At 40.8% G+C, this 20,912-nt stretch overlaps 3 protein-coding genes across 3 annotated transcripts; 1 reads left to right on the forward strand and 2 right to left on the reverse strand.

Annotated features, from left to right (window-relative positions):
• Window positions 1–1,059: 1,059 nt before the first annotated feature.
• Window positions 1,060–11,066, reverse strand: LOC127804550 (uncharacterized). Its single transcript, XM_052341425.1, has 4 exons — window positions 9,997–11,066; window positions 9,561–9,829; window positions 9,342–9,463; window positions 1,060–1,689 (listed from the first exon to the last, which is right to left on the reverse strand). The coding sequence occupies exons 1-4, from the start codon at window positions 11,064–11,066 to the stop codon at window positions 1,060–1,062; spliced, it is 2,091 nt and encodes a 696-aa protein (XP_052197385.1).
• Window positions 11,067–11,448: 382 nt separating this feature from the next.
• On the reverse strand, window positions 11,449–11,805 carry LOC127804553 (uncharacterized). The gene has a single exon (XM_052341426.1). The coding sequence runs from the start codon at window positions 11,803–11,805 to the stop codon at window positions 11,449–11,451; it is 357 nt and encodes a 118-aa protein (XP_052197386.1).
• Window positions 11,806–19,565: 7,760 nt separating this feature from the next.
• LOC127804554 (UPF0481 protein At3g47200-like) lies at window positions 19,566–20,651 on the forward strand. The gene has a single exon (XM_052341427.1). The coding sequence runs from the start codon at window positions 19,566–19,568 to the stop codon at window positions 20,649–20,651; it is 1,086 nt and encodes a 361-aa protein (XP_052197387.1).
• The last annotated feature ends 261 nt before the right edge of the window (window positions 20,652–20,912 follow it).

Here is a 20,912-nt window from a genome sequence, read left to right on the forward strand (position 1 = left end):
ACAGACCCAGATGAGCTGGGCATGAAAGAAGCAAGAACATAGGAGGCCTGGTGCCATAGATGAGGCGCTATGGACACAACATCCTGTCTCCAAAGCAAAGCAACTCAACAGGGAGGAGAGCTCTGGTCTCTCGGAAGCCTCCAAACGTGGCGAAGAGCATGACTCTAAAGGGATGAACTGAAGCAAATGGTCGTTAGCTAGGCCCACACGACCCATTGAATCAAATGAGCTAGCTGAGAAGCTGATCTCTCCTGATTACGAAAACACCTATTGTTGCGCTCTCTCTAGATGAAATAAACCATAGCATGAAGCACTAATATGTTGGCCACTTACCAAGGACTCTTGCCGCTCCATCTAGCTGCAGCTCAAAGAACTCCAATGCTAGCTGAATTTCTTCGATCTACAAAAAAAGGACAACACCTCTCGTGAGTAGCTACACTGGAAGAAAAGATGGCTATGTCTCTCAGCATCTGTCCTACAAAGGAAACATCTATTCGGGAAAGACAAAAACAAGTTCATACGATCAAGAGTAAATAAACGTTCCAAAATTACAAGCCAAAAGATAAACGAGTAGGCAAGGATACTAACAGACGACCAAACTAAACGATACCAAGGAACTTGGGAGCGTTGAGTTTGGATTGCCTGGAATGCAGTCTTAACTGAGAAGAGCCCATTTGCGGCTAGAAGCCAATAAGGTTCATCATAACGACCAAGGCTAGGCAGCCTAGGAAAGTGGCTCCCACAGAAATAAGGGGATATAGAACTAAGGGTCTCCATCCGAGACCAAGCACCATCCTCAATAAAATTCAAAATCTTAGCCAAGATAGGGATGCTTAATTGACGAGGTAATTGGCGAGGGAAGTGATCAATAAGCACACCCAACGAGTGCCACTGATCATACCAAAAAAACGTGCTACTACAACCATCCCTTATCCTCCACCTAAAAAAAAGCTTCAGGATTCCCCGTAATAAGAGCAACCTCCTCCAATACCACGGGCAGGCATATAGAGTCTTAAGAAGCCAAAAACAAGTTCCTTTTACCCGATAAGTGTGCACCCACTACATCCATAGGGACTCCCAATCCTCAACCAGCAGGCGCCACATAAGTTTGGCAACCAAGGATTGATTCCACACACAGAGAGGCTTAAGGCCGAGGCCACCTTGCCTCTTCAGGCAGCAAATATCGTGCCAAGCAACTTTCGCTTTATGGGGGTCCGCCTCATTACCACTCCAAAAGAAGTTACGAATAAGTTGCTCAATTTCATTAATCACCTTCTTCGAGAGGATAAACACCGAGGCCCAGTACATATAAATACTGGAAAGGACCGATTGCGCTAGCTGTAAGCGACCCCCAAAAGAAAGAGCCTTGTTGCGCCATGCACAAATTTTGTTCCTCACTCTATCAATAACAGGCTGACAGTCTCCATAGGAGAGCTTAGAAGAAAGTAGGGGGACCCCTAAGAATCGCATAGGCATACTCCCTCTACGGAACCCAGAGACATTATAAATAGCTTCCTGAAGGGTTAGGTCCTTACATGAGACGAAACAATCACTCTTGGAAGGATTGGCAACTAGGCTTGACAAAGAGGAAAAATGCTCCAAACATGACTTCAAAATGCTGACCGATGAGGGGTCACCATGAGAGAACAGGAGCAAATCGTCTTCAAACATGAGCATCACTAGCCTAGTCTGTTCACATTTCCAATGGTATTGGAAATCTAAAGTCCTTGAGTAGTGCTTGACAATACCTTGCAGGACTTGCATAACTAGAACAAAGAGGTAAGGGGACAGGGGATCCCCTTGCCTCAGCCCCTTTCCCCCGGGGAAGAAATATAATACCCCATATTTTCGTAAGGTTGCCACGTATTTTAAGTGAGTTTAAAATACCAAAAAATGGGTTTAAAAGGAAAATTAGTTGCTAAATCAGCTGCAGGGAGTGCCCTGGAGCCTAGATGCTTAAGGAAAGTGATGTGACATCGTTAAGCATCTCGAGGTATGATTTATGGCACCGAAAGAAATTGGATCAGGAACGGTTCCCAGTACAGCTAAAAAGGCAATTATGATTTAGGCTGAAATATCGAATTATCGTACGAGGCACCTAGGAAATCAATAGAACCCCGAGAAAGTTCATATTTGGTATGTAGAGTAACCCTTCAGTAGTTTTTGAAAGAAACAAAAGGGTTTGTAGCCAAAACGAAGATTTGGGCCTAAGTGCAGTTTTTCGAAATTGACAGAGGAAGGTCAAAACGATGTTTTTTCGAAATTTTAAAGGGAATGTTTTAGGATATTTGAAAGGATTATAAAGGTCTTTAAAGAGAAGTTTAGTTTTTTAGCCAGGGGCAAAATCGTAATTTTTGAGGTTCGAGTAAAAGTGTAATTTACCCAAAAATCAGGGGCATTAGTGTAATTAGTCCTTTCTTCGAGGACTAAAATGCAATTAAAATTTGGCCTAGGGACCAATTTGAAAAGGGGTCTAAGTGCAATTATTTGAAATTTTTGGGCCAAAGTGTAATTCTTGAAACCCTTTTTCCTAGGGGCATCTGGGAGATTAAGGATAAAGTCTCATGATGACTTTAAAGATAAGATGAAAGCTCATGATGACTTATTTGATAAGATTTGATGAAATTTGATTGGATTTGATTTAATTTGGATAGGATTTGATAAGATCTTATTTGGATAAGATTTGATTTGATAAGATTTGATTCGGATAAGAATGATTGCAAGAAATCTAAGAAGATTTGGAATGATTAGATAATATCTTAGAAGATTTGGAATGATTAGAGAATATTTTAGAAGATTTGAAATGATTGGAATATCTTGGAAGATTTAGAAAAGAGTTGAAATGATTGTGGCTTACTTGGTGGCTAAGTTTCCAAGCTTATAAATAGGGCTCATGGCTAAAGGTTTCCTCATTCTATGTTATGATAAATTCGTCCTAGACGAGAGTGCTTCGAGCTTAGTGGATAAAAGGCTTTTGTTCCTAGAAAAGAAAAAGCACTTGCTTAATGCCTGAGGGCATGTGAGAATGTGGATTTGCACAAATTTTGAGGAATTCCAAAATTAAGTCAAGGTGAGACTCCTATACTCCAAATCATATTTTTGTTCTCTTATGTGAGACTATTATTGCATGAAACGTGTTTTGTGTAATGTTTTTGTACACAAAATCATATTATTCTCTTACATGAAATCATGTTGCATATATGAAATGTAATTTCTTGGAAAATATATGTTGTTGGTTTTCAATTATTGCATTTATAAAATCCATGTGGCCATACTATTGTACTTATCTGTTGTTGTTCGAGGGCAAAAGTTGGATATCCCCCGAGAGGCGCTATGCGTGCGCCATCGAGAAAGCTCTCTTGGGGAAGACCGTGAGTCTAAGGAACAACTGATGTAGTGCTTGCATGAGTGCTATGAAGTCGAGCCAAAGTGACATTGTTAGGGACCTCCCGAGAGGCGCTATGCGTGCGCCATTGAGAAAGCTCTCGTTGGAGGAGGCTGACATGTTCACGAGGCACTTCTGAGTAGTTCTCCTTGTCTTCTCATACATTTTATACCTGATCATGCATAGATATAAACTGTTTTTGGAGTTTCTCACTAGAAGGTTCATCTTCTAATTGGACTATGTCCCTCGAATATTCAAACGTTCCAGGTTTGGCAAGCAGCTCTAAGGGAAAGAAGATAGCTGAAGATTAAATTATCCGTTGTCGTATGTAGCATGTTTTAGCTATGTTCCGTTGAGGTTTAGTTTTGTTAAATATAAGTATGGCTCGATGTATAATTGAGGTTCTTAGTTGTTATCTCGGGAAACGAGTCTCCATGTATTAAGGTTGTTGAAGATATGATGTTAAACTATGGTACGAATTCTCATGATGTAATTAATGTGAATTTAGTTGTGTACCATATCAGGTTTCGATTATCGCTTTCGCAATTTTTATGATATGCTAGGGGGGGTTTTGTTCAGAATTCAATACTTGAGATTTAAGATATGTACAGTGATAAAAAGGAATTTATGTATGTTTTGGGACCCAGCATAATGACACGCTCGGTCAGAAAAATCGGGGTGTTACAGTTGGTATCAGAGCTTAAGTTTATTGGGAAGACTAAAGTGACTCTGATGTAGTAGATATCAGAGTTAAACCTTATTTGGAGGTTAGGAAATAGCAATTTGGAGACCTAAGGGGATCCGATATCGATGGAACCAAGTATTTGGAACCCCAAGTGGAAGCTTAAGGGGGGTTAACGCTTGGTATAGGAGAAAGCCTATTATGTGACCTGGTTGATGGTGATAGCTTGTGTTCTAGCTAACGGTAAATGTAATGCCTAAGAGGAACTAATTTGATAGTCGTAGGTCGATAGTCAACTGGATCTGAAGTATGGAATCTCAGTGGGTTAGATTTCGGGTAGTACAGCATGGCTAGTCTAAAGCCTTGACGATGAGTTGTGAGATGGAAATCTCAGTTCAAGGAAAAGTTTGTGCGCTTAAAATGCAAGTGTTGCTTGATCAATCGTAACGACCATAAAAGGAATGATAAGATACCTAGTCAATAGAGTTAGTGACTACAGTTTAATGTGCCAAGTGGGCTTAGTGATTTAGAAATTCTGGACTCAGAGTAAACCTAAGGGAAGGTTTGCATGAGGAGTACCATAGAGGTTAATGTTGTTAAAACCTGATAGATGATCAGAAAGTTGTACGTGGCTAGATGTGCGAAGCCACTATGAATCTTGGGATTTAGGCTAAGAATTTTGAGGAGCCTAGCGAGTTCGAGGATTTGAAGCATACCAAGTGTATGTAAGGAAGGCACGTCTCAGAGCTGACTTCCAATAGGTTGAAGGGCGACCCGAGCTTTGTGATCACTCATGCGAGGACTTTGGCTGTGATGGGGTGAGAGAGGTGTGATAACCTACCCAAAATTTTGGTAAGCCAGAACCTTAGCCATGATAAGGTGAGGGAGGTGTGGATGCTGCCCAAAAGTCCTGTAGCTAAGGTGGGTAACCCCAGGTTCATTGTTGAAAATGGGTGTGTGTGAATGCTAGCCCTTAATGGGGGTGAGAGATGTGAGAATACTGCCCAAAAGTCCAGTCGGCCCGAAGTAGTTGAGGAATGAGGTTTCTGGACTGTCTGAATTGAGGTAAGGTTACCTTGAGGAAGCGACTCATGGGATCGAGTCATGTAAGTTTGGTCTCAACTTAGTCGATGAAGTGGCCAAGTGAAGTCTTAGGCCTCGTAAAGGTTTCGAGTTGGAAATTTTGATTGTCCATGATTTGGGATGTCATGATTTGATGTATAAAATCATTGGGATGATATTATATACGTGTAAGGATGGCATGCGATGATCAAAAGTCTGGGTACGATTTGTGAAGTGGGACATGTGGATAGGTTATGCCTTAGGCAACCGCATGGGACCCCAAATCATTATCAAGATAGTCAACAGGCGAATCTTTGAAAGATTTATGATTCTGAGGTGTATAACTCTAATCATACTGAAATTTCGTTGGAGTAGAAACCAAACCTATGGGATGTCTGATGGTGGTTTCGACACCTATGGGAAGGAATATGGAATCCTCATAGATGAGTGACCCGAGGATCCATGAGGTTTGGAGTTAAGTCAGGTACTGGAATAAGTACCCAAAGTGACAGAGGAAGGGACCAAAGCTTTGTGATAGGATCCCTAAGCTGTCTATGAAAAAGTTGAAAGTTTGTTGAGATTGGCAGGCTTTTGTCGAAGAATAATGGAAAGATTTTTCGGAATGGTAGTATCCATGTCAGGACTCGTGAGGAGGGTCAAGTGAGAATGGTTTACCGGATGCAGTGAGAGCTTGTGATAGCTCAAAGGATTGGGTTGCGTGTTGATACAACATGACCAAGTGATCATGTATGGGAGGCACAAGGTGAACTACCCGATGTGTGACTTAGTGCTAGCAGTTGAGGTATGTGCTCTTGAGGTTATGAAAGCATTACCGACGTAATGAGATGTTTGAAGTGTTCACGAACCACAAAAGTCTAAGGTATGTGTTCTCGCAGAAAGAGCTGAACATGAGGCAGCGACGATGGATGGAGTTCCTGAAAGACTACGACTGCATCATTTTGTATCACCCGGAGTGTGCCAATGTGGTGGTCAGGTTGATGGCCCAGGGGTGGTCGCTGATTAAGGGTTTTAGCCTGATGTTGGTGAGTGTAGTGCCGAAGGGTTCGTCCGTCTTGATAGCTAGCCTGGCAGTTCGGTTGAATCTGGAGACCGAGATACGAGAGACTAGTGGGGGTGACCGGTATATACATCTATGGATATATGAGTGTGGCCAGCCTAAGGGTTATGATTTTTGAGATGTGAGATGACATTCTCAAGTTTCGGGGTAGGAAATGCGTACCTAAAGTTTGGGAGGAGCACCTGCCGTTGGTTGAGTTCGTATTACAACGGCAACGTCGAGATGGCTTCTTATGTGGTTTATGGTGGAAGAGCACTATTGGTCGCCATAAGTATCAAAACTATCGACTGTTGGACCCTCAATCAAGCAGTCCCTATGGTTGAACCGAGTGGGTGGGGTAGTCCATACCCAGGTTGGGAATGTCGGGACCGCTGGAGGTGAGGAAGCCTCTGCCAGCGGGTACGCTAGATTCCTTTGGGGAGGAGCAATCCCATGTCGGGCCAACGGGGGAGAATGCTAGATGTATGGGTGTTAGTTGTCGACTGTTGAAGTATGGTTGTCGGCCATTCTTGTTTGCTCACCACCAGAAAAGTTAGATTGGAAATCTGGAATTTTGTGGACTATGAGATATGTCCAGGCTGTGAAATGGCTTGTTTTGATCTTTGGAGATTGCGTATATGAGCCAATTTCGAGGATGAAATTCTTTTACGAGGGTAGATTATAATACCCCATATTTTCGTAAGGTTGCCATATATTTTAAGTGAGTTTAAAATACCAAAAAATGGGCTTAAAAGGAAAATTAGTTGCTAAATCAGCTGCAGGGAGTGCCCTGGAGCCTAGATGCTTAAGGAAAGTGATGTGACATTGTTAAGCATCTCGAGGTATGATTTATGGCACCGAAAGAAATTGGATCGGGAACAGTTCCCGGTACAGCTAAAAAGGCAATTATGATTTAGGCTGAAATACCGAATTATCGTACGGGGCACCTAGGAAGTCAATAGAACCCCGAGAAAGTTCATATTTGGTATGTAGAGTAACCCTTCAGTAGTTTTTGGAAGAAACAAAAGGGTTTGTAGCCAAAACGAAGATTTGGGCCTAAGTGTAGTTTTTCGAAATTGACAGAGGGAGGTCGAAATGATGTTTTTTCGAAATTTTAAAGGGAATGTTTTAGGATATTTCAAAGGATTATAAAGGTCTTTAAAGAGAAATTCAGTTTTTGAGCCAGGGGAAAAATCGTAATTTTTGAGGTTCGGTAAAAGTATAATTTACCCAAAAATCAGAGGCATTAGTGTAATTAGTCCTTTCTTCGAGGACTAAAATGTAATTAAAATTTGGCCTAGGGACCAATTTGAAAAGGGGTCTAAGTGTAATTACTTGAAAAGTTTGGGACAAAGTGTAATTCTTGAAACCTTTTTCCTAGGGGCATCTGGGAGATTAAGGATAAAGTCTCATGATGACTTTAAAGATAAGATGAAAGCTCATGATGACTTATTTGATAAGATTTAATGAGATTTGATTGGATTTGATTTAATTTGGATAAGATTTGATAAGATCTTATTTGGATAAGATTTGATTTGATAAGATTTGATTCGGATAAGAATGATTGCAGGAAATCTAAGAAGATTTGGAATGATTAGAGAATATCTTAGAAGATTTAGAATGATTAGAGAATATCTTACAAGATTTGGAATGATTAGAGAATATTTTAAAAGATTTGAAATGATTGGAATATCTTGGAAGATTTAGAAAAGATTTGAAATGATTGTGGCTTACTTGGTGGCTAAGTTTCCAAGCTTATAAATAGGGCTCATGGCCAAGGGTTTCCTCATTCTATGTTATGATAAATTCGTGCTAGACGAGAGTGCTTCGAGCTTAGTGGATAAAAGGCTTTTGTTCTTAGAGAAGAAAAAGCACTTGCTCAATGCCTGAGAGCGTGTGAGAAGGTGGATTTGCACAAATTTTGAGGAATTCCAAAATTAAGTCAAGGTGAGACTCCTATACTCCAAATCATATTTTTGTTCTCTTATAAGAGACTATTATTGCATGAAACGTGTTTTGCGTAATGTTTTTGTACGCAAAATCATATTATTCTCTTACATGAAATCATGTTGCATATATGAAATGTAATTTCTTGGAAAATATATGTTGTTGGTTTTCAATTATTGCATTTATAAAATCCATGTGGCCATACTATTGTACTTATCTGTTGTTGTTCGAGGGCAAAAGTTGGATATCCCCCGAGAGGCGCTATGCGTGCGCCATCGAGAAAGCTCTCCTGGGGAAGACTGTGAGTCTAAGGAACAACGGATGTGGTGCTTGCATGAGTGCTATGAAGTCGAGCCAAAGTGACATTGTTAGGGACCTCTCGAGAGGCGCTATGCGTGCGCCATTGAGAAAGCTCTCGTTGGAGAAGGCTGACATGTTCACGAGGCACTTCGGAGTAGTTCTCCTTGTCTTCTCATACATTTTATACCTGATCATGCATAGATATAAACTGTTTTTGGAGTTTCTCACTAGAAGGTTCATCTTCTAATTGGACTATGTCCCTGGAATATTCAAACGTTCCAGGTTTGGCGAGCAGCTCTAAGGGAAAGAAGATAGCTGAAGATTAAATTATCCGTTGTCGTATGTAGCATGTTTTAGCTATGTTCCGTTGAGGTTTAGTTTTGTTAAATATAAGTATGGCTCGATGTATAATTGAGGTTCTTAGTTGTTATCTCGGGAAACGAGTCTCCATGTATTAAGGTTGTTAAAGATATGATGTTAAACTATGGTACGAATTCTCATGATGTAATTAATGTGAATTTAGTTGTGTACCATATCAGGTTTCGATTATCGCTTTCGCAATTTTTATGATATGCTGGGGGGGGGTTTTGTTCGGAGTTCGGTACTTGAGATTTAAGATATTTACAGTGATAAAAATGAATTTATGTATGTTTTGGGACCCCGCATAGTGACACGCTCGGTCAGAAAAATCGGGGTGTTACAAGAAACCATTTAATTGGCTATTGATCTTAATCGAATAGTGGGGGGGTCAAGATGCACTCACGAATCCAGCCACAAAATTGAGAAGGGAAGTTCATCAACTGAAGGATCATCAGGAGAAAATCCCACTCAACAATATCATAGGCCTTAGCCAAATCGACTTTCAAAGCACAACATGGGGGCCCCTTGTGAAGATGGTATTGAAATACCAACTCCCAAGTGAGCAAAATATTATCTCCAATCAAACGCCCAGGCACAAAGGCTGCTTGAGACACATCCACCAAACCAAAGAGCACCGGCTTAATCCTGTTAGCCAAGATGTTGGTAATGACTTTATGCAAGACATTACAGCAAGAAATATGCCTAAATTGGGATGGCGTCTCAGGGTGAGGCACCTTGGGAATGAGACTAATAATGGCTGCGTTGACCTGGCCCAGGAGGCAACCGGAGGTGACTAGAGGCGAAAAAGCTTTGAATGGCCTTCACCACGTCCGCACCCACGATCTCCCAAGACTTTTTGAAAAACTTGGCTGTGAAACCATCCGGCCCCGGGGCTTTATCATCGCCCATACTGAAGAAGGCAGCCTTAACCTCCTCGGCTAAAACCTCAGCAATAAGCCTAGCCCCTTGGTCTTGCTCCAAACACTTGTCAATGAAGGGGGCCACATCAAAAGGGTGAAATGGAGAGTTCCGAGACCTTTACCCATAGAGATTATGGAAGTAGGACACCAAAATGTCTGCAACCTCCTCTTTGGATTCTGTAAGGGTGCCATATTCTCTCAGGAGGTTCATATACGGTGATTATTACGCCTAGCAAGCATGGATTGGAAGAAGAATCGGGAGCATCTATCTCCCTCAGCTGACCACCTAATCCGAGCACGAAGGTGAAAGTGGTCAGACTCCTGCTCCAGGGCCACTAAAAGGTCCCTATTCAACTCAAGCTCCTGCTGGAGAAGGACAGGGTTATGGGGATTATCTTGCAACTGGTGTTGGATACTGAGAAGATGATTCCTAAAGGACGAGACCAAGTAAAAAACATGGCCCCTAAACCTATTAAGAATCTTCATAGCATTCTTGACTGCTTTGAGTTTTTGAACAACCTGAAACATGGGAGCTCTAGGGATTTGCCTAATCCAACTAGCTTCCACCCTATCCAAGAAGAGAGGGTGATCAACAAGATGGTTAAGGAACCGAAAAGGACTACCCTTATGCTGAAGATCTCTTAACAAAGCCACCACAACAAGGCTGTGGTCAGAAATCCCTTGCTGAAGAAAGAGAGTCTTGCTATCCGGATAATGGGCAAGCCAATCATCATTAACCAGGGCTCTATCAAGCTTCTTAAGAATACACTCATCACCAAACCTCTTATTGGTCCACGTCAACTTAGGGCCACTATAAGCCAAATCCTGAAACGAGGCAGAAGAAAGAAAATCGTTAAACCTGTGCATACCTAGGGAGAAAGAGGTGTCGCCACCCCTTTTCTTAGAACAATCGCGGCACACATTGAAATCCCCCAAAAGGAGCCAAGGGTTAGAAGAAGCTGATACCCCAATAGCGGTGAGGAAATTCCATAATCTGGCTTGGACCACCTTCTCATTCCTTGCATAAATACAAGACAGGACAAAAGGAATTGGGATCTCAGAACTCGTCACTTTGACATGTATAGCTTGGTCCGACTTGAATAAGGTCTGCACACTAAGGGCATTCGGGTCATAACCTATCCAGATATGACCCCCGTCACAGGCATCATAATTGAAGTCCCAATTCCAAAATGGTATAACCTTGTGAGAGACATCAGCCGCATGCCTCTCCTGAACTCTAGTCTCCAAAAGAGCAACAAGCGTTAACTTTTGAGAAGAAATAAAAGACCGCACCTCAAATTGCTTAGGGGCTTGATTCAAACCCCTTACATTCCATGCAGTAATTTGCATCATTGACACTCTTAGGGAGTCGTCATGGACCCTAACGTATGCTCTCCACGCTCATGCATCTTCTTCCTATCCCTCTTAGCCTGAGCTCTAGTCTTGGAATGATGCCTATCAGAGCTAACGCTCCCAGCTCGCTCAGGCTCTAAAATCAAATCCTCGCTACCCTCACACTCACTCAAATTTCCTTGACCAATTCCTTCCGTTGCCTCTCCATCTGACTCCATAGGGGAGGGAACATCCTTATCTTTTTCCGCAAGAGCACATAATTGATTTTTAATTTGAGAGTCGACATCCTTAGGGTCACAAGGGACTGTAACGGTATGGAACTCAAGACACTCTGCCATGGTCATAGAAGTATAATTAGGAACATTCGGCCTAGATGGAGAGCTTACTTCCTTACCCTTATCTTGAGTCTTGCCTTTCTTACTTTGCACTCTAATGAAGCCATCTCCCTCTTTGGCTTTTCAATATAATTAGGGTCTGGTTTAGGTTTCTTTGGGCACTGGGAGTCAGAGTGAGCAAAAACCTTACAATGTGAACAAATCGATGGAATCCACTGATATTCAATCTGGAGTCTAGATATACGACGTTCACCAGTGGCTTCATCATAGCCCTGATCTATATCAATAAACTTGGGAAATTTTGAGCTGACATTGACATCAACACACACCCTAGCATAACTGAATCTTGATCTATCCTCTGTCATTGGGTCAGCATACAACGGTCTTTCTATTTGACTAGCCATTATAGAAATTCCTTTTAATGACCAGCCTTCTATGGAAAGGTTATGAATCTTAATCCACAAGGGGATAGAAGAGTGGGAATCCTTAGCTAAATTCATTCCTGGTTCCCAACATTTAATAATAAATGGGCGACCCGCAAAATGGTATGGCCCCTCATCAAAAACCTTTAGCATACTTTCTTGGGAATCAAAGCGAAAGAAATAAAATCCACTATTATTTGAAAGGACCTCTATAAGACCATGGCTTTGCCACAAACACTTGGCAATATTTTGAATAACCAGGAAAGGCAGTCATTTTTCAATAAAATATCCAACCAGCGTATTCATCCAATATTCAGTGCATTCATTAATAACATTGCTAGGTAATTTAACAAGAGGGATTTTGGATTGCGTACCTGAAGGTGGAAAAAAATCCAATCACGTGGGAGATTGATGGGCCCTAATATCCGCGACATCAGCCCATGATTTTTTAGGCTGCAAACCAGGTTTGCTGTTTGGCTAAAATGGGCCGAACCCCTGCTGGGCTTGCACTCATTACTTTTGCAAGTTACCTTAAGACCTCGGGCTTAGATTCTGTTGGCCCCTTGCTGGGGTACAAGGCCTTTAAAAGGCAGCCCATGACCCACGTGCTGTTGCCCAGAAGAAGGCTGGCCCGCGGCCATTTGTTGGAGGCCACATGCAAGCCCAACAGGCAACTTGCCCACCCCATTGACAGACGCTGCTCGCTAGAAGGTTGGCATCCGTTTGTGCATGGCTGTGCTGGAGCTACGTGGGCCACTTGGCCCTTGACTTTGTCGGCCACCAGTATGGGTGAAGGCCTCTCGCATGTGCAACCCACCATTTTCAAAACTCTTAGCTTCCTCATCCTCCAACGGTAGCCCTGCTCCAATGTGGCTGCTTCTGAACTTACGCCGCATCTGATGTGACCAGGCAGCCCTTCGATAGTTGGGCCCTTGCTAGAAATGGGTGGGAGCCTAGGGGATGCCATTGCCAAAGACCTGAACCTTACCAGATAGAGGAACTCTCTCATCACCTGCTGGTTGCACCATGGATAACGTTTTCTTCATCTGCTGCCCGAAAAGGATGGCGCTTGAAGCGACCGTTAGGAGACCGGAGCTTCTTTTTTCCCTAAGGTTTGCGTCTTGCTTCCTTACTTCTTGTCACGCACTACCTTGAGGCTTGTTGTCGCCATACGAAAGAAGCTAAGCTCCCACAGCATCGTCAACACACATCGGGGATGGTCGCACTTCCGAAATGCCTTCCGCACCTAGTAGCTGGGGGGTTCAAACTTGAATCTCATCGCCACCCGACGGAGGTGGCTGAGCTCCCATAATAGCTTCACTTGCACTCAGAGGGAAAGCTCGAACTCGGTTTCCATTCAACGGAGGGAAGGATAGGGGGTTAGCCAAGTCGATCCTTCTGGATTGTTCGCTTTGCCCAGTAACTTCCTCAAGTAGCAAGTTGTCTTCATCAACTAGTAGGTCGTCTTCTTCCAGAAGAAGATCTTGCCCAACCACCATTAACGCACTTTTTTCTTCACCAACCTCCAACACCATGTGGTCTTCTTCGCTATAAGCCGCGTTATCATTCCACACCTGGCCACTTCCTTCTTCTCATTCTGATAGCTTGTCCGTTGCTTCATAACCATTAACCTCATCTTCAACACTGGCTTCCAATCTTGGAACGTCCTTTCCTCCATTTCTAGTCACTGATAGGCCTTCATTACTCGTTCCAACCATGCTTGCAACAGCCGAGTTTCGATTAACTAACATGTTAATATGCTTAGTAACACCCCCATTGCTTCAGCCTAAGGGAGGTCGACTTCTTGGGCGTGCTCTCGCCGGCGGGGACCAGTGGGAATGTGCCATGTGTGCTGTTTTTTTCAGAATAGCCACAGAAATCTCAAATCCTCTCAAGGTAGAGAGAGAAACTTTTTTGTAGTGCATGTAACTTTAAGGGTATGTTTGATTGTAAGAGTGGATTTTGAATGGAAAGAAAATGAATTCATAGAAATTGGAAGTTTAAACTGTTTGATTGGTATAATTTTCTACTTGAAAAATAATGTTATTTTCCATCTTTTGGTGTTTGATTAGTAATATTTTTCGTAGAATTTGGTTATTTTTCTGGCATTTCGTATTTGATAGACATTATTTTTAATGAAAAATGACACATTTTTCATGGAATTTAATGATGAAAATATATTGAAAAATATTAAATTTTGTATAGAAAAATTAAAATAATAATGTAATTTAAATTAATTAAATTATTTTCTCAAAGAAATAAAACTAAAAAATTATTATTTTTTTTTTTTTCCAAAGAAATAATTTATACCTAATTTTTTATTTTTCCTTTTTATACATTTATATTTATTAATTATTAAAAATACAAAATATAAAAATACTTTGTAAACCTTCCCCCACCCACCTGCCTTTCTCCCTCATCCCCCAACCGTCGCCCACCCCTTTCCTTTCTCCCTCGCTTGCTTCGCTCACTTCTGCAGCCCACCCTCTTGCCCTTCTCCCTCTTCGGCCTTCTTGCCTTCGTTGAACAACTCAGATCGTCGTTGACACGCCCGCCTCGCTCGCCCTCCTTGGTTGCTACTCGCTCACTGCCCTTCTCTGTAAACACCCCCGCCCGGATATCCCCAACCACCCGGATTACCCTAACGAGAGCGCCTACGGGAGGAGAAAAGTAATAAACACAAGACAAAGACCACCCTAGCATGCATACTCAAAAATGAAAGCAACAGAAGCAAAACTAAACACATGCATGCACTACGGGAATACCGCTACCACAACGGTTACAAGAAAAATAAATGAACACAAACTCCTGTGCCGACATACACGAGACTCGAGGAAAGACCTGGCACAGTACAAAATGATAGGGTAAACCCTACTCAGACATCAGAGTTGACAGGGATTGATGGGACTGCCTGTACACTGTACCGACTCGGCCGCTAGATGCTGACTCCTTTGCTCGAACCCACGCTGGCACTACCTGGAATAATGGAAAACAAAGTGAGTCGAGAGACTCAATAAGCATAAAGAAAAGAAAGGCTGAAGGCTGAACATAACTAGAAAACTCTCCCCAAAATAAACCCTCAGGTACACACAAGCCATGAGACGCTACAACACAATAGTAGAGCGTAATAAAAGCACATACCGGTCCTTGGGGCCCACACAAGACACACGGCACCCAAGTCTCATACTAACCTGCCGCTGCCCTGAAAGGCAACAAATATCTCCACAAACCTACGCGCTCGATCCCGGGCCGGTACTCCCGTCGCCCGTCCCCGTCGGTACTCCCGACAACCGAGCCATAGGCTCCCTCGGAACAGTACTCCCGTCCGAGAACTAATAACTACAAGTAGCCATGCAATGCACATAAAAATTCAATGGCGTAGTGAGCATCAACGTGATACACTGGCGCCCATACATCCAAGCATCAGGCCATGCTCCGCCCACATAGTAATCCACACGCCATGCATATGCCCGCGCTGGATGCAACCTAACCGAGCTAGAATGTCCGTGTCCAAGCATACTCAATAAATGAATATCCCAACATGCATCCCGTACCCATGTGCATATCAAATCATGAACAGTAATACAATGTATCTACTCATGCAATAAATCACATACCGGCAGAGCTAGTCAGCAGTACCCGGCACCGGTCAACGGCCAGTGACTAGGAATGTCCGCCCGACGGTCCACTTTAGGGCCGTACCGTAGTCTACCCCAACATCACCAAACGGTTGACCCCTGCCCCACTGCTCAATAGCTCTAACCAAATCATAAGTAAATCCGAGAAAAACCGTAAATAAAACCCGCACGACTAGGAACCTAGTTCCCCAAACTGGGTTCAGCATCATTCCGAAAGGAATGGGGGTGGTACAAACCCCCGTAGGCTCACAACGAATAAAATTATAGAAGCCTCGGATTTAATTTAAATTAGAACAAATGAATAATAATTTAACAAATAAGGTTAGGTGCCAGATTAGAGTAAAGGAGATGATAAAATACAGGAAATCATGGGGTCTTTCATGGGAATTAAAGATCAAGAAGAGAGGGTTAAGAGCTTGCCTTTAGACGGCCGTTCCTTGCTTTTCTTGCACACCCGCTGCGAAGTAAAACGTTCGCTGGCAATAAATAAAATCGCGGCTTTAATTAAATAAATCTACCGTGTAATATAATTAATTTAGTCGTCTAAAATCCCACGTAAACGCACCACAATTAAAATCTCAACGAGTCTCATATTTATTTTAAATTAAATCACGCTAATAAAATCCTCGAAGCCAGCTTAATAAATTAAATTTAAATCAAACGACTCAAAATTTCATAATTAATAAACGAGCCGAAATAGATGAATGGAGGATATAAAATACGAGAAATCATAGGGTTTCTCACGAGAATTAAAGAATACGAGGAAAGGGATTGGAACTTGCTTGAAATCGGCCGATTCCTGCCTCTTTTGTGCTCCCGATGCGAATTAAATCATTTCCTGATCACTTCTCATGCCGAAAAATCTCAAAATCCCATTATTTTTCATATTTTTCCTTTTCTTTTATTTTCCTCTTTTTCTTCTCCTTTTCTTCTTCTTCTTCTTCTTCGCCCCTGCTCCTGCGCGCCATCATTCTTCTTCTTCTTCTTCTTCTTCTTCTTCTTCTTCTTCTTCTTTTTTCCTTCTTCTTCTTCTCCTTCTTCTTCCTTTCTTCTTCTTCATTTCTTCCCCGTGCTGCTTCCCCTATGCCTGCCCGCGTCGCTACCATGGCCGACGGCTGCTCCAGCCGCTGCCTCGGCTAGCGCCGCCCTCACTGCTCGCAGCTGCTCCACCCTCACTGTTCACCTCTGGCCGCCACAGCGCCTGCTGGCCCACTGCCCTGCTTCATCGCCGTTGCCACTGCTTGCTCGGCTACCATGGCCGAGCTCTTGGCTAACTTCCATGGCCGCCCTACACCTCACCTCTCTCTCTCTCTCTCTCTCCCTCTCTTGGTCTCTCATTCTCTCTCAATCTCGCTCTCTCCCTCGCTTGGCCGAGCCATCTCCCTCACCCAATCTCTCGGCCCACTGATCTCTCTCCCTCCTCTGTTTCTCCATTCAGCCAGAAGCTTCCATGAGAGATAAAAAAATATCAAATTTTGGCCACTTTGCTTAATCTCTAAGCACACGCGCACCGCCTCTCAATTTAGTTAGTTTAAATTAATTAACTAAATTTAATTTCAGTAAATTTAGTTTACACTTTTATTATTATTATTATTATTATTATTATTATTATTATTATTATTTTTGGGGATATTACATTCTCCTTTTGTCTGGCTCCGTCGCTCATCGGTGTTGACTCAGCCTTAGCCTCGTTCTCACCAGTCACCCCCTTGGCCCCTCGTTCTCGGTCGTCGCTCGCCCTCATTTGTCGCCGGCTCTCCCTCATTCTCTCGCTATCTGCCTTTGGCTCTCTAGCTCTCTTGACTCACTTGGTAAATTGTTGTTTTCAATTACCAAGAAAATTCCATCTCTTCCCCCCCCCCCCCCCAAAGAATTTGGTTTTCATGATTTGAAGGAAAATCCCCTCACGTGACCATTAGTGGGAAAATGAGTTCCCTTAAAAAAATTGGCTGTCAAACAATGCATAAGTTGAAAACTGGGTGAAAAAATTGCATTTTCCTTGGAAAAAGTTGGCTATCAAACGCGGCCTAAGTATTTATTGGTCTTGTTATTTATAATTTAATATATTTAATTATTTATTCATATTTAATTTATTTTTAAATATTGTTAAATATTTTTATATATTTACTTTTATCATAAATTGATAGATGGAGCTAAATTTCTTAGTTATGATTTTTTAGTTAGAGATTCTTAATTAGACCAGCTATCCTATTTATGTATATTTACTAACATAGATTTTCTTAGCTGTGAATTTAGAGATAAGGATTCGAATATGGGAATTTTATAGCTGGAGAGGCCTAGATCAGTTTTTCTACGTATTAACTAATATTATAATATATATTTTCTTATAATAATAATATATACTTTATGTACCATATAATATATACAGAGGGACTTAATTTTATGCAAAATCTGAACGGTTCAGGGACTATTATTATTCAAAAATAAACAATTTGCAGCAGCTAACATTAATTCACCGGATCAAACCATTTTCTCACACCCAAGCGAGCTATATATTTTCTTAAAGCTGAAATTTTTAGGTTCTAATTTTAAAAATGTAAAAATATAGTGTTTATTCTATTTTATAAAATTCTAATTTATAGTTTTTACTAATTTTTTGAAAGTGTAGAAGTTAACTTTTTCAAAATTGGGATACCTAAATTCTATAACTTTTGATTAAACGGTTATATTTTAATAATATTTTTGTGATAATTTTATTCCTATTTTTAACAAAAAAAAACTTATACATATACACTAATTAATTTTTAAATTATTATTTTATAACTATTAAAGATATTATGAATAATTATATAAAAATAAACTATTTTATACCTTACGATATCAAACATCATAATTGTTTAATTATAATTTTTAAAAAATTATAATAAATAAGTTTATAACTTATTTTAAATTTTAAAAATTATAATTTAAGAAGTTAAAAATTATAATTTTATGAATTAGGCTGTAACAAACGGGACGCTCTCTTAGACGACGCGCGTTTAGAAGATTAATTTATGATTTCTTGATTTTGTTTTAAATATCTTATATATCATTCAAAGAGAGGACAATAATAATAATGTTGTTGTGTGTCAAGAGGAAAGAGAGGACAACAATAATAATGTTGTTGTGTGTCAAGAGGAAAGAGAGGACAACAATAATAATGTTGTTGTGTGTCACGAGTTAACCGTATGGCATTGGATTCTTTATTATCATCCTTGCATGCAGTGATTCAGAAGAAAAGTCCAATCACGCGTAAAATCTATATAAGAATTTTATCCAGAAAATCATGGACCGAGTGACGGGGCCGCAGGCATCCCAAGAACTAGTATTAATTTTCACAGCTGCCATGAAGCAGGAACACACCACTTCGAGCAGAAATACACAGATCTAGAGAGCACTTCATATGTCAAAAATAGCGTTATAGCTAGAGAGCAAAGCAGAGACCTGCTCTTAGGACTTTGAAGATCAGTGATTTGATTTCTGGGTTTTGCTTTGAGTTCTACATCCTTCAAAGGTGCCAGGTTCCTTCAAAAGCATTCCAATTCAAGGTACGTAAGATGACCAAAAAGAAAACCACCCTTACTTATTTTAATATGGTTCTATGATTTTATAAAGTAATATAAATTGGTTGGCTCGTTATTTTGCTGAACACCTTTCATAAATTTTTTTAAGAATTCCCTAAACAAAGTTTTTTCATAATGATTATTGTTAAATTTATTGTAATATTTTCAATAAACCGTCTTTAAGATGTGTGTGTTAATCATGGATCAGAGAAACAAAAAATCCAAGTGTGGTTATTTTGTTTGGATACTTAGAAGATGTTGTGGACTTTGGTCCTGTTTTGTTTTCTTTCAGGTTGCTTAATTAAAATAGTGAATCAATAAAATGGAGAGGTGGGGGAATAATAACTCATTTGAAAACAAAATTGAACAAGAAGATTTTGCACAGTTGATAGAAAGTGCACAGCTTCCGGAAGAGTTTAGTGTGAAAGAGCATTGTATCTGTAGAGTACCTCACAAAGTTCGCCAAATAAAGGAAGCAGCATATATACCTCGTATCGTTTCAATTGGTCCCTTTCACCATGAAAGAGAGAGATTGAAATCAATGGAACCATTTAAATTGGGCTACCTTAAGAGCTTTCTCAAAGGGTCTGGGCTAACACCAGAGCATTGTATTAGCAACCTCAAAGAATGGGAACCAAGAATTCGAAACTGTTATGCTGAGAGCATTTCACTTGAAAGTGATGCTTTTTTGAAAATGATTCTAATTGATGCTGGGTTCATAATTGAGCTTTTCCTTAGATATTATGACGTGGGCAATTGGGTAGAAAGAGACCCTTCGATCTTAAAACCGTCGCTCGCAGATGATGTTGCCCATGACTTGATCTTGCTTGAGAATCAACTTCCATTCTTTGTTCTTAAAGGCTTGTTCAACCTTGCTATTGCTGATTTTATGACTACTGATATGCCCAGCTTTCTTGAGCTTACTTTCAACTACTTTGTGGACCTCAACTCTCAAAAACTACAACCCGATGGTGTGAGTTTGCGACATTTCACTGATCTGCTAAGGGTATTTTACTTACCACCAAGTGAAAGATTACCAGAAAGATCAGAAATAGGCAATATATTGGACCATTTATATACTGCAGGTGAGCTAGTAGAGGCAGGATTGAGGTTCAAGGTCGATAAAACAAAAAAATGCTTACTCGAGTTACAATATGATAAGGGTGTCTTAACAATGCCATGCCTTAATGTATCTGATAGGACTGAGTTTCACTTGAGAAATATAATTGCATTTGAGCAAGATCATTATCCTTTTAAGGCCTACATTACTGATTACTTAAAAGTGTTGGATTTCCTTATCCATACTGATAAAGATGTGGATCTACTAGTTCAGAAGGGAATTATCATTACCTTATTGGATGATAAGAGGGAAGTAGCTACTATGATTAATTGTCTCGGCTCAAATCTTATCCAAGCAAATATGAATTCTGAATACCTCTCCATCTGTAAGGTGTTGAATGATTTCTATAACAAGCCTATTAATAAGTGGAAAGCAGGCTTCATACATGACTACTTCAACAATGACTACTTCAACACTCCAGTGAAAAAAGTAACTTCCGTTGCTGCTATTATACTACTTATACTTACCCTTGTTCAAACCATTTGTTCTGTACTCTCATTACTCTAGGCTTAGACGGCTTCTAGTTTCAGCTTTGAATTGATGTTGAATGTTGGTGTACTCGTCAAAGAGTTCAAGTACTGTTGTGCATTTTTATTAAGAAATAAAACTATTAATTAATTACACTGATTTAAGGGCACTAGTTAAATCCCAACATTTCAATGTTAGGCTTTAACCTTTATTTCTCTTTTCCCCAATATGGCTTGGACTGTTGATTGTGGAGGGTCAACAGTGAGGTGATCTGATCTTATGTGTTGAGTCAAGAATGGC

Source organism: Diospyros lotus, chromosome 6 (assembly GCF_014633365.1).
Source record: "Diospyros lotus cultivar Yz01 chromosome 6, ASM1463336v1, whole genome shotgun sequence".
Classification (NCBI taxonomy): Eukaryota; Viridiplantae; Streptophyta; class Magnoliopsida; order Ericales; family Ebenaceae; genus Diospyros; species Diospyros lotus.